Source organism: Acanthochromis polyacanthus, chromosome 15 (genome assembly GCF_021347895.1).
Source record: "Acanthochromis polyacanthus isolate Apoly-LR-REF ecotype Palm Island chromosome 15, KAUST_Apoly_ChrSc, whole genome shotgun sequence".
NCBI classification, from domain to species: domain Eukaryota; kingdom Metazoa; phylum Chordata; class Actinopteri; family Pomacentridae; genus Acanthochromis; species Acanthochromis polyacanthus.
Window position 1 is genome coordinate 13,556,470 of NC_067127.1, and position 13,551 is coordinate 13,570,020.

The following is a 13,551-nucleotide window of genomic DNA, read 5'->3' on the forward strand; positions in this document are numbered from 1 at the left end:
CGAACAGCTGGTGGTACTGCGTGTCTGATAAGACCTGGTGGCTTTTGGGGTCAGTATCCTTATTACCATGATGTGGCTGTGGGATTAAGATATGTAGGATGACTATTTGATTTTTGTTTCTGGGGAAACATTCATCCCTGAAAAGCATAAAAATATTACACGACCGCTTAATCACTTGTACCTGTAGCATTGTGAACGAGAATTTGTAGTGGGGCTTTTTTTTCCCCAGTTTTTAATCTATTGAAGTGCTATTGTGATTAATGCCAGTATAGGGGAAAAAAACTGCTGTGGATACTGGAGATTAACTTAACATTTTATGTTTCTTGTTCTTAGAATAAAAAATATACACATAAATGATTGAAATGTTTACATTACTGAGAATCAGTTAAGGTTTTGCTTTTCTCTGCTGTGTTTCCTGGCAATTATTATAATGTCACTCAAAAAAATGTGAGTAACAGTAATGGAAAGATTGCTCAGATAATCTTAAGTGGGGTTTTTTGTTCTTTTTTTCTTTTTTTTAATTTGTAGAATTTTATATTGTTACGTGGCAACTTTGCACTCTTTGAAATAGCTGTAGATGCTAATAGAATTGTGACTGTTATATTGCAGACTGTGTGTTTAACAGCAGGCTGTAATATGTGTTATAATTGGCCTCTAATGAATTTTAATTGACCTAGTACAGATCAGCTCTCACGCTATAATATGTCTGTGCATTTGCGTTTGCAGTGTGGTCGTAGCACTGGTGATTAATTAGTTGCTGTTAATTGTTATAACTATATGCAGCGGGTAAGACTGCATCAGGCAAAAAGGTACCGTGTATTGCAGGTGCTGTGGCATCTAGTCAAGGTCTTATGCTTTTGAAAGTAGCCATATAGCCTGCCATCCCCCCCCTGCAAGTGTTGACCTGAAGTCTAAGAGCATGTCCCAAAAGACCCTCAGCCTGTAGCCTATTTTATCTCTTTCTAAATGATTTGCCAGTTATTTAAACATCATTATCAGGTTAACAGGTCATTTCTTTTGGTTGTCCTTATTATTATTAATATTACTTTTGTTTTCTGCAGGCCACGTCTTGTGCTTCGAGTCACAGGCCGAAACTGTTAACACCCGAAATCTAATTTCAGGTCTTCAACAAATCAATATTTGGCACCATTTGTTTACTTACTGAACAACGAAATTCATAACAAATCCTATTACGTGGCTTGAAGACGAAATCAATGAAGTTAAGGAAAAACATGATCGGGGAGCACATGTTCTAGATTAAGCTCTCTTCCAGCCGACTGATAACACCACCACTGTGTGGAAGAAAAACAAAAAGTACAAAAAAGAATTTTAATTTGTTTTTGTTTTTTTGGTAGTTCCAGTGTTTTAATAGTATGCTCAAGTTAATGACATTTGTTTGCTTGAAGGCTGATTAATCTCAGTGGTTAACGAAAACTTGAGTAAACTAAAGGGTACTACCTGCTTAATTCATCTAATGTCTTTGTATAGATACAGATATAATTAACAGCTACATTTTTTTCTCATTTTATTCACTTTGAATGTACGCAGATTTCAGTTACTGATGTCTTGTATTTTGAACTAGTGCTGTAAACAAACACTGAATTTAATTATCTTGTAGTATCACTGCAGAATTTGCAGAATTTAAAGTTAGCACGTTTTTGTACTTTGTCTACAGGATCTTCACTGAAAATAATTTTACCTTCTATCCTTCGCATGTGATTTACTGTAAAGACAAGTTTATGTTACCTTCTCTGCAAAAAATTACACTCCTTTTACAACTCGCTTCTCGATGATGTTTTGAGAGAAACACTTCCTGCTGGAATGAATTTGTTATATATCACAAATGTGTGTAATGTTAACATACCTTTACTGTTTATTTTAATTGCGTTAGTATTGCTCCTTTTCAAACAATTAGTAATTAGATGGGGTAGGACTCATCACCCTGGTCATCCAGAAAGTGGAATAGAAGCTTTAAACGTGTTGTGAAAGAATTGTATTACAACCCAAACTGCGCTATTTATCTAAACCTAACCGTGTAATTTTGGTGCCCAAGTTTAAGCATGCTTCTGACAAGTAGTAGTTGTTGTTGTGAATGTGTCAATAAAAGTGTAACATTTGTCTAAATCCAACCACTTATTTTTGATGTCTGAACCGAATCAAACAATCACCGAAAACCAAAAGTAAACAACACTTAAAAATAGTAATTGAGGCTAAAATTGAATGATTCACAGGGTGCAAACGCGAAAATCAGTTCACTTCTGCCATTGTCCCCTTTTATCTCCAAATCCTTGGACATGGTAGCCATGTCCAAGGATTTGTGCGGAACTCTCCACACACGTCTGCATGCAGCCACGTGCTACTATGCTACAACTGCAATAGTGCGCATGCTTGGCAGTCTCACGACAACCGTGCATCCATGTCATATCTACTCTTTCCGTTTATGCCTGTATGATTGCAGCTTATGCTTTGATCACACTGTGCTGCAGACATACACAAGGACAAATGCGGACAGCTGCAGACAACACCGATGCGTGGTTGCTGCTACTACTGTAGGATTTTTTCCAGTCCACTTGAGTTCGCTTTGAGGTTTAATTTGGGTTCTGTCTGTGTGTTCTTTGCATGCACACTGCTGCCAAGCACATGCACTATTGCCCTTGTTGCATAATCACCGTGCAAGGACACAAATTCGGGGCTGCATTCAGATGTCCGTGGGTGAGTGCACGCATTCGTAGATTTGGGGAGATGATGAAATTTGCATCGTGCAGATCCAGAATGACCCCGACACCCACATGGACTATTTGGCTCATTCTACCTGGAAGCCTTTCCTACTGTCACATAATCCGTTTTGGGGTGAAAATATGTTTCTTTCAAAACACGAATGCAGTTTAGTTGTATAGGAGCATCACTTTATTTTGGAGGGTGGGATTGTGAGAGGTTCATCTTCTTTATTTTTTCTCTAAATACCCTTGTTCATCTCCATCATGTTTTTATACATGCATAATGTTGTGATTTGTTGTTGAAAGTGCAGAACAGAGAGGCATTTTTCTTATGGAAAAACACCACATGTAATGAAAGGCTAGACTCTGACTAAATGAATCTCAAGCAGGGAGATATTTAAATGACAATCGAAATCAATACTTTTACAGGCACAGGAGCTTGAGTGCCACTCTCGCCATTAGTGCGCTGACAGCACTGCCTTGCTGCGTTTGCTAGACTGATGTGCAGTGGTTATGGTAACACATTTTATTTCGCAAATAACTAACATCTTGATTTAATATGGTAAGAGGTATGTTTGATTTCATAATGTACGCACAGCTGCTTGCGATGTGGTGTCAAAGTGGTATATGCAGGATGCCATTCACTGACAACAGCTAAGATTCTTGAAGAAGTAAGCAACTGGAACCGAATCGTCATTCTGAGCAAAAGCAGTAGATGCCTGAAGACGACAATGCCACTGATCATCGACTGAAAATGTTTCTCATGTCTTGTGGGATTTGCAGATGTTCATGTGTCGCTACCACTGAGGGAAAAAGCAGTAGAAGGAGAAGTAGTTTATTTTAGGCCATCTGTGCAGTATATCAGAAACGTCATGCTTTGACGCTGTCATGTGTAGCGGTGCTTTTTCTCTTGCTCACTCTGACCTTGTTTCACATTAATCTAGCAGATTATGGGTGCAATTTCTTTTCTGTTAAGGCACATTTAATTTGTATCGATTGCTAAATTTCCAAAGGTGGTCAAGTCAGTGTTAATGATGGGGCAGTCTGTTAGAGTTACATTACAGCACAATCAAAGGAGGGGGGTAACAAAGTCAGAGCAAATAGAGCTAATAAGGTAAGCTCATGAGACTTTCAATTACCAACATGAGAATCCCATTCTGTACAAGATTAAAAATAGAGTATACTTACTAACAATTTAGCTTGACTTTGTCGAGATTAATCAAAGACATCTGGGCAATTTGGAGCATTTAAAACACCCGTAATGAGAACTGCAGGCCAATCATTGTGACCTACACAGAGGGCTTCTTGGGAAAGTGTGTGGGGATTACTTTGGTTGTGTTACTCCAACAGGAAGTACGATCCAACATTACAGTGAGAGTTTGATGGAGGATTCTAATGCAGTGCAACGGGATTAAACTGCTATGATTAATCCAGAATCCCTCAGGAAATTAAACAGATAAGTAGTGGGTTATAAGAATGCAGCTTACTTGAAAGGAAATCCATTTTCTATGGGCTTGCACATAAACCCTGGTATTACTAGATTTACAGCTCCTGCATGTACACGCACCAGAAAAAAAAAAAAAAAAAAAAAAAAACGGGCGGCATAATGGTGAAATTAAAACTTCTTTCCCTTTTACAATACCCTTAATTTGTTTTGCACCATTTAAAACTCTCCTGCCCTCATGGCTTGTGTTTTCAATTAGTACCTTCTAATTCAATTTATACCCATTGTACCTCCAAAGTGAATTATTATAGGAATTTTATTCAGGACAATTTATTATTTCACTGACACTGAATTTTGATTAGCTGTCAAAATCTACCATTGTTCCTATTATATTCACCAGCATTACAATATTATTAGCTTTGTGTATGTGTGTCAGTGGCTGAAAAGACAGTCAAGTGAATAAAAAAAAAGGATAGCGGCAGTGGAAAATATACTTTGATTCCCATATGTATTTTATAGGTTTATCTGTTCCTTGTGAATGAGTCAGCAGCTGTAGATGTTTATAGTCTCAAATGCAAAGACTTCATAGGTAATTGTTCATATAACCAAAGACCTGTATTTTTACTTATTAAATGCTGAGTTTTTACAAAAGGTAGACTGGGCATGTTGTCTAGAATAATTGCTATATAATCCATTACACAGAGATGGAATCTCAGTTGTTAAGTTTTGCCACAAACAGGGCTTGTAATGAAGCTGTGACCATGAACAGGCATTATGTTTAATTGGATTCTTTGCTTGCAGCAAGTTTTGCATTCACTTAATTTGTTGAATAACAATCTACCTTCTCTCTCTTAACAGTATTGTGGACAATTGGCTTTTTCTTTCAATTTTCTTTCCCATTCTGCCGTGTTTGATGCTGCCTATAAAATGATATCCCCGAGCCAATCAAACTTTTCTTCCTTTCTTTCCCTCACCACTTTTCAAATCTATGTATATGTACAGTTATTAAGATAATACACCGAGCCTTAACAAGGTTCAGATTTGTGCTCTCCAGTTGTTGGGAAATAGGATCCGGCTCTGCAGCTGCTGAGCCATTGTGTCAGCAAGAGCTTGTGGAACAGCTGTAGGAGCAAGATCGCCGTTGAAATGACAAGCCTCCATAAAGCTATTCACTAATGTGTGAACGAGAGACCTTTCACTAACTGTTCTGTGCGTTGTTTTCATCGCAGGGGGACACAGGGGACGATGGGCCTCCAGGAAACCCAGGACCTAAGGTAGGTCACTCACTGAGTCACTTGAAAACCAGAAACTGCTGAGGGTTGCTTTGCCCTTAAAACTGTGATTAAATCTATGACTGTCACGGACTCATGAGCTCAGTTGGAAACTTTGGTTGAACGTGTGTATGTGTTTGTGTTTTTTAATTAATGTTTCCAATTGATTTTGTTTTCGCTGCATGGCTTGCAGATGCAGTGAATAGCAGGTGGCTCTTTTAGTTAAGTGATTTATGGCATCTGTCACTGCCCCTCTCCGAGATGATTTTCTAGCATTATTGGATTGGATCACTGGCTTGCTTTGTGTTGATCCCATCGCCACGACAAAGAAAACAAAACAATATCAAAATCAAATTAAACCAACTAGTGGGTTGCCCGGTTGGCGCTGGGTGGATGGTGCCGCTACGGAGATGCAAGTACAATCCCGAGCAGCGACGTTTCTGCTTTGGCCATGTGCCCCCGTTGGACATAGTTGGCAGTCCTCCTGGCTGGGAAGCCAGTAAGGGATCATGTCCTTGTCACTGCACCAGTAACTTCTACTAGATGTTTGGGCTGTCTGTGCAAAGAGGGCTGGGATCTGAGTGCACGCCTCAGTTATGCCCTCTTGAAGAAGCTCTCTGCTGTTAGACGAAAAACACATGACTGGCATAGCTTTCTGCGTATTTGAGTAGTGAGAACATGCAACTGTCTCGCCCTCCCCAGGCCAACAGCGGGTTTCAGGAGTGAAAGACATTGCGGTGGGGTCAAGATCTTTAAACTGGGAGAAAAAGGCGTACACCTCTGATATAAGCTGGTTGTGTTATTCACTATCTCTGTTACATCCCTGGAGAGCTGAGAAAATGTGTTGCTTTTGCTTACATTTCATTTCCATTTTCACTGCTGCTCCTTCTGTGATATTGTCATCAGAGAGATTTGTGACTATCGAAAGCAGCATCTCTGTGCTGATCGCCTTAAGTAACGTGGGCCAGTTCTGATCACCAGCAACAACTACTTACTATGATGCCAGCACATGGGCGTTATCTCTACGAGGACCCCCTGCAGTATTTTTATATAGTAGAAAGAGAGGGCGTGGGATTGTGATCCTATTCTTAGAAAAATAAAGAAAATACATAGCGAGAAAAAAAAACACATCCATGAGATATTTCATCGCATTCGAGGGATCACTTGTACTGTGGAAGCTTTTTATGCATTGGTGAGTAAATAGGATTATTCCTGGATGTGGAAGATGGCTTAATCCTAGACCTATATCCATTGAAGACGTTAAGCCCACTGTGGGGTGACTTATTTGCTCGTGAACCTTGATATGTGGAATATGGAATAACACTTAATGGCACCGCTCTCTCCACTTGTGCTCCCTGAGATGAGGTTCATGAGCCAGCAAAGCTGTTTTGTTACACGACAGTGCACAAGAAAAGGCTACATCGACAACAATAGCGATAGTATTAATATTGATGCTAACGAATGTTGCCATGCCTTGTAGTATTTTATAGCTATGCTCAACCTCTTGTCAGTGACGATTTTTTCAGATCCAGGAATATTTTATGAAAGCTCTTTACTGGGGTTTTGCTGCATGGTTGCTTTGTGTTAGCACTGCTGTCATTTTATTCATATGCACAAACTATATGCGTGGTATTCTGTACAGATTTTGGCTAAGAGCACTTTTGGCTAAGACACACGCTTTCTCGGATTCTCTTGGTAGCCTCATTGTGAGAACAACAATTCCCTGCAGCTGTCGATATCATAAGAGTAATGATATGGTTGCCCTTGGACACTGTAATATGGCAGTTTGCTGCAGCTTAACTGGCCAGCTGAGGTCATTAAACTGTATAGGTTACACCCTAATAACAGAGCCAACAAGTTCCAAGACATCTCACATATTTCTGGCAGAGTGTGTGGAAAGCAGAGGCTAGCCAGCTTGAGAAGAATCAGTGATCAGAAAGATATTCATGGAAAAGAGCCTCCAACAGCTTACTCACTGAATGCATATAATCTCACACATGTTGTAGACTTTGCTGAAGCTGACATGCTGCATTGAACTCTGTGGCAATCAATATGGCACAGAATGTGATATCCAGTTTGAAAATGTGTGCAAGTGTGTTATTTTTTTCTACATAAAATCCCAAGCGTGTCTTTGAATTGATATCGCTGAAATCCAAGAGTGCTGTTCCTTCTGAGCTCAATTTGAAGTTGAGTTTGGGATTAACTTTATTGCACCGATGGGGCCAGAACGAGACTTCCTGGGTACGCTCACCCACTTTAGCACAGTTAGTTGCATTTAGGATTTCTTTTTATGTCCTGTCATAATTGTCCACCGGTGGCACCTTTGTGCGTATGAGCGCCGACACATCCATACAACTGCAATAACTGTAGAACAATACAGGATAAATGTCGAATCAACAAGACCCTGTATGGCAGTGTTGTTAGATTGTGGGATCCATTGGTGCTTAAATTTGCATTTATAGGAAAATAGCTTTCTTGAATTATTTAATGCTTTAAGAAAAATATTTGTGGATTAATGTATTTATTAGCTTATGTAATTAATATCTTATCATGTACGGGACACTTTTAAAAGCTCAAAGCTTTCCGGAGTGACCATGTTTTTTCCTTAATCTTGCTTTAAAGCTACGGGATGTAAAAGTGGGGAAAAAATATTAGAGAAAGTATGAACTTTTTTGGAGTCTTTTCTTTGCCTTTTAACTTTCAATCTTGTCATTGCAGGGGGAACTTGGATCAGAAGGGCAAAAGGGAATCGATGGAGAGAAGGTAAGTACTACTATCTCCAGCAGACATATATTCCATACATAGCACATCAACCAGATCTAGTTTCGTCAGGGAATCAATTCTTATAGGCTTTTCATTTTCTGTGCGGTGCCCTGGGGGTAGGAGCGAAGCACCGTTTTCTATATGGCTGTTTTCAGGTGCCTGTCATATCTGAAGTGGATCTAAGTGTGTTCTAGCCTGCAGTGTCCTTCTGCAGTAAAATTAATTGATATGTGTACTAGGCTTGGCATACTAATGGACAAAACTAATTTTTCAAATTACTGTAAGTCCTTCCTGTGTCACTTCAGGTTACACTTTATTGCATGCTTTTAAATCTGACTGCAGTGATTAAACTAATGTATGTAATATAAACCATAATAAGAAGTACTTGGATATTACAATTAAAAAAATAAAATAATACAAATGCAGAAATTACAATTCGGCTTAGATCTTAGTGAGATTGTTTTAGCCGCTAGCAAATTTGTGCTTGTTCAGTTTAAAGTATTAAATGAAAGTTAAACGGAAGTGGTTTTTATTCTGCGCAGTGTTTGTTTGCCCACAATGGTATGAGCTCAGTAGACGTGCAGGAAGCTGTGCAGATGGTCAGTTTAAAGTGGCTTAATAAAGAGACTTGTTTTCATCACCGTCTCCTCCTTGAGTCGACAAACAGCTGCCACAGAAATCAGCCTCCCTGCAGGCTGCAGTCCTACTCTGTGCCCTAACAGAGAGAAACGGGAAAAAGGGAGAAAAAATAGGGATAAACATAAGTATGCTGAGCCAAAGGAGTATTTACTGATATGATCCACAGGATTATCTCTCTATTTCCTAAATTTCAGTTTTTCACCACTTTTATGATAGCTCTACACTGATGTCTGTAAAAATGTGCTTTGCTCAAAGATCTTAATTTAAATAATAGATAAACCACATCAATTGAATTATAAGTTGTGCTTCTATGGTCTGTAAGCATTATGCATCAACAAATGCCTCTTTTAAAGCATACAGTCACTGTTATTTTAAAAATAAAGAAGGACAAAAAGAAAGTAATTAAATGGATAAACTAAAACGGATCCACTCTGACTAGATGGATCCTGTACTTGTTCCCTTCAGTACTTGTTTTCCTTTCCTATCAACCTTCATCAGTTTTTCTCAGGATGAGCCTAAAAGGGGCACCTTAGATAAAAGTAATTGCAAGTGAGCAGCAAACCAAGTAAAATTCAGGCTGGAGAGAAAAAAAAAGGTTAAAATAAAACAGTGACAGGGTACAAGCTCAAGCCTTAGCTTGTCCCCCAACAACCAGCATGGTTCCCTTTGTTCTCAGGTAAGTAGCAATTGACAGCTTGAAAAGCCGCTTGACGTCATCTGTACATTAGCATATGAATAACATGATGAAGTTTATTTACATAGAAATCCAAAGGAGAGCGAGACCACCTAATGGGAAATTAACAACAAGCACATCAAATATGGACTGACTTGTCATAACATTACTCAAACTATGATAAAAGACCGTGAATGTACATTTCCATGGATCATGTGCTTTATTTACTGATACTACTGGTACTGCAGCAATCAGGAGGAAAGAGGAACTGTGAATAGCTCTTCTTTCTTTGCTCGCTGTGGACTGGACATCGGCGGTATATAAACTGGAAGTAGGAGGAAGCATGTTCACTGTGGAGCGACTGAGTCCGTTTCCAACAACAACAGCAGCAGCAGCTCAGAACTTTGCTGTGCCACATGTTCATGGTATTTGCTTATTTGCACATCACTAAATGGAGTGAATCCATATGTATTGCCATTAAGTTCATCTGTAGCTACTGCACAAATTTAAATTATCCAAGTATATGCATAAATGTACTTGTCACCAAATATTTAAAGTGATCATCATCGCTTTGCTATGATGATCATGAAAAGTTGCTTTTGGAATTACCATCACCAGGGGGGTGTCTGAAAAGTGTAGCGAGCTGCTGCCGTCACAGAATAGAACCAAAGCCCCGCTGAGAGGCCATCCTGCTCCCCTCTGCTCTCAATGTACGCGGCTGCCGTCATCGTTAGTGGTGCTCAGTCGGAAACTTTGCAATCAGAAAAGAGATCCTCTCTCGCATGTCAGTATACAGTCAGCGTTTAGATAGATGAAAACTAATGATTCCATTTTTCACTGATCTCCTACCACCGATTTTGTGTGGGTCTGGGTGGATACATGTTTTCCTCGAGAAGTGACTTGCTTTTGATCTTTGTGCCACCCTAGGCGGTTGAGCTTTCTCCGGTCACGCTCACATACCTCACCATGCATACCCTCCAGGGACTTATTATACTCTTCCCTACTTCCTCAAGTGATTTGAAACAAAGAAAAGTAGAGAAATTGTACTTGTGAAGCGTTGCGTTTACCAAGACATGTTTGTGGAGCGATCCAAATACCCGTTATTGATAATAAAGGATGGATCTGGATGTGTGCAGCCGATGTTAGTACAAAAACAGCTGGTCCAGCTAAATCAAAAGCGAATAAGATAGGCTTCCAAACTGCTGTATCTTGTTACCTAACAAGCTAGTCACTAACACATCCAAGAACCACCTGGGCTTTCTCTTTGAGTGAAGGCAGGTAAACATGTTGTGGATGTGTCTTTGTATGAAAGCACAGAGATGACACTGACACATATCATTTTATCTGACACGGAGTAAGATGGGAAAACAAGTGTATTTCTAAAAATGCCAGACGGTTCCCTAAAGAACAGACAATCTCTGACTTTTATAAGGAACTGGCTTTGAATATAGTACAGTGCATTTGTATATTTTTCCCTCACGTGTTCATTTTTTTATTTATACAAAAAAAACTCAGATATCAGTTTGCTACACTAACAGATTTTTAGGCAGCTTGAGGGTTGCTGTAAACACAGAATTGAACATACCGTGTTAAGATATTATGTCAGCCACAATCAGCAGCATTAGCATCATTTAAAAAAGGACTTTCAGGCCACCTGATGAATTTAAACAAATATTCTTTTAGCACATTTAGTCATGTGATCAAGTGTCAGTGTAAATATGACTGCCAGAATTGGCCGGTCCTACCTCAAGTGTTTTTTTTAGCAAATAAACTTAAACCATTCATCACAATCAATGCAGCGCATTACATTTTCTTTAAATGCATCCTTCTCGAAAATCTATGGAGAGTCTCCCTCCACAGAAATTACAGTATAAATCATACTGTGATGGGATGTTCATAATTAGTCTTTTTCCGCTGCTGTGCTATTTCTGTGATTTATTTGATTTCTTGACCTCACCCTTGTATTTGATTTAGATTAATATGATGGCAGGAGTGAAATAAAAGATAGGATGTAACCCATCCCTGTGTCTCATCAGCGAGCAGTAGAGGATTAATAGGTTAAAACCAGTATCCCAAGTGTCTCCATAAATGAGTGGATAAAGTTGAGCCTCGTCGACTAAATAAGACTGCAATAAGGCTGCCCCTTCTTACCAGTTAATCACTTACAGTAATCGGTTCTAAAAGACTTAAAAGTCCCAGTGGCCTTATTTGCAGAAACTAGACAGCAGCTATTCTGGAACATTACAAATGTGGATCATGTCTTTGGATAAATATCTGCTACTATGTATAAAATATAAAATGCTGCTAGATATTGCTGAATCTGTCATCGAGCTGCGGTTGACCCAGTTGGTTCAGTTTGATTTTTGTCTCAGTTGCCTCAATATTTAAAAAAAAACACCCAGCAAGAGAACGAAACATTGCTCTGTGTCTTTTACTGACTCTGCCAAAACATATAATTTGACTTTAACTTCAGTACATTGTGCTTGCAATGCTCCTTGGTGAATATAGCAAGAACAAAAAAGATTTTGCTCACTCAATAATAGCTTACAATCACTGAGTGTAACCGAATTAAAGGCTTATTAAGGCTTATTTTGTGCAAACAAACTCACTTGATGATTTCAGTTAACCTATTTACTTCGACAGACCGTATTACCCGATCCGTCCTTTTACTGCAATTAGCTCATATTCCTTTTTTAAAGCTAGTATGTTATTTAAAGCTCGAGTAGACACCTGAGAAGCCAGAATTCTATGTATGAGCATGTGATCTGGTATCATTTTGCAGATGCACCTCCTATGGGACAGAAGGAGTGCACAGCGTGTTATCTTGTGGGTAATTCAAGTTACATTCGTGGATACGGGATGTTAACCGAAGAGTGGAGTTTCACAGAAAGAAAAAAAAAAAAGAGTCAAGCAACACTGATAGAACATGATATCCTCTACACTGGAGGATCTCTGACAGTGATATCCTCACACAATGGATCATTGTTTAGGTTACCTTGTTTTACTGGATTTATTCATAGAGTGTAATAGACATGCCAATAATCTTATCTAGCACTCGATGTCAGTGTGATTAGTTTTATGCTACACTGTATTCGCTGAGCAAATGGAAAGTCACAAAAGGCATTTCCTGCTGTAACCTCCCTGGCATTTGTAGGCCGGCACTCGCGATATCTATGTTACTTACAGATCCTGTTCCACGGCGCTTTAAAGGCCTGTCATTCAGTATAACCACATTTCCCCCCACCTAAATGCTCAGAATAGTTGGTGTATCGCAACAATTTTAATTTATCCTCCACCCAGCAGGCCTGCAACCTAGTTTGGGATGATTAAATTTGTGTAAATAACTCAAACTTGCAATCCTTCTACCTCTTGTCAGACAAGGGCATGACCTGCAGCTGCTCTGGTTGGTAAAAGGTATAAGTAAACATAATTAGGCTGCATTTGTTCATCCCCACTTCCCCGGCTCTGTTTATTTGCTTACTTTAGTTGTCTTGTGCTGGGGAGTTGCCAGATTGTCTTGTGGCCCCACCGCTACAGGAGTGACGAGACACAGTGGTGTGTGTAATTAGCAGGCGAGTGTACACAGCTCCCCACAGTGTTCTGACCTCGTGCTGCAGGAACAACTGCCACACAGCCAGCACCAGCAGATTCCCAGTCCCTTCTCCCTCCTTCATCGCTCCCTGTAAATGCAACAAAGCCCACAGCTTGCAACAGAAGCTAGCAATATATCCGGCCCCTCCACTCTGCATCTCCCTTCATGTCGTCGTGCACCTGAATTGGGCCGATGGGCTCACAACTGAGTCCTTTAGATAGAAGGGCAGCATCTTAACTAGGCTATGATGTGGAAGGTGGGATGATGAAAAAGAAAGAAAGAAGAAAACATGCACTTTTTTCCCTTAAGGGGTGATTAGATTTTTCTTTCTTCAGAGATGGGAGCTGTCTGACAATCGTGAACATACATAATACCAGAATAATTTAGTCTTGGTCTGTTGAGATTATTTGAAACTCTGTTTTTTTTCCAGAACAACATCTCAATTATTTCTT

General features: G+C 39.5%; 1 protein-coding gene across 1 annotated transcript in view; it reads left to right on the top strand.

Moving 5' to 3' along the window:
• The window catches only part of LOC110952053 (collagen alpha-1(XIX) chain), a 105,765-nt gene that overhangs the window by 12,676 nt on the left and 79,538 nt on the right, over positions 1 to 13,551 (top strand). The window contains 2 exon segments of the mRNA XM_051960208.1: positions 5,391 to 5,435; positions 8,151 to 8,195. Coding sequence (XP_051816168.1) covers positions 5,391 to 5,435; positions 8,151 to 8,195 — 90 coding nt within the window.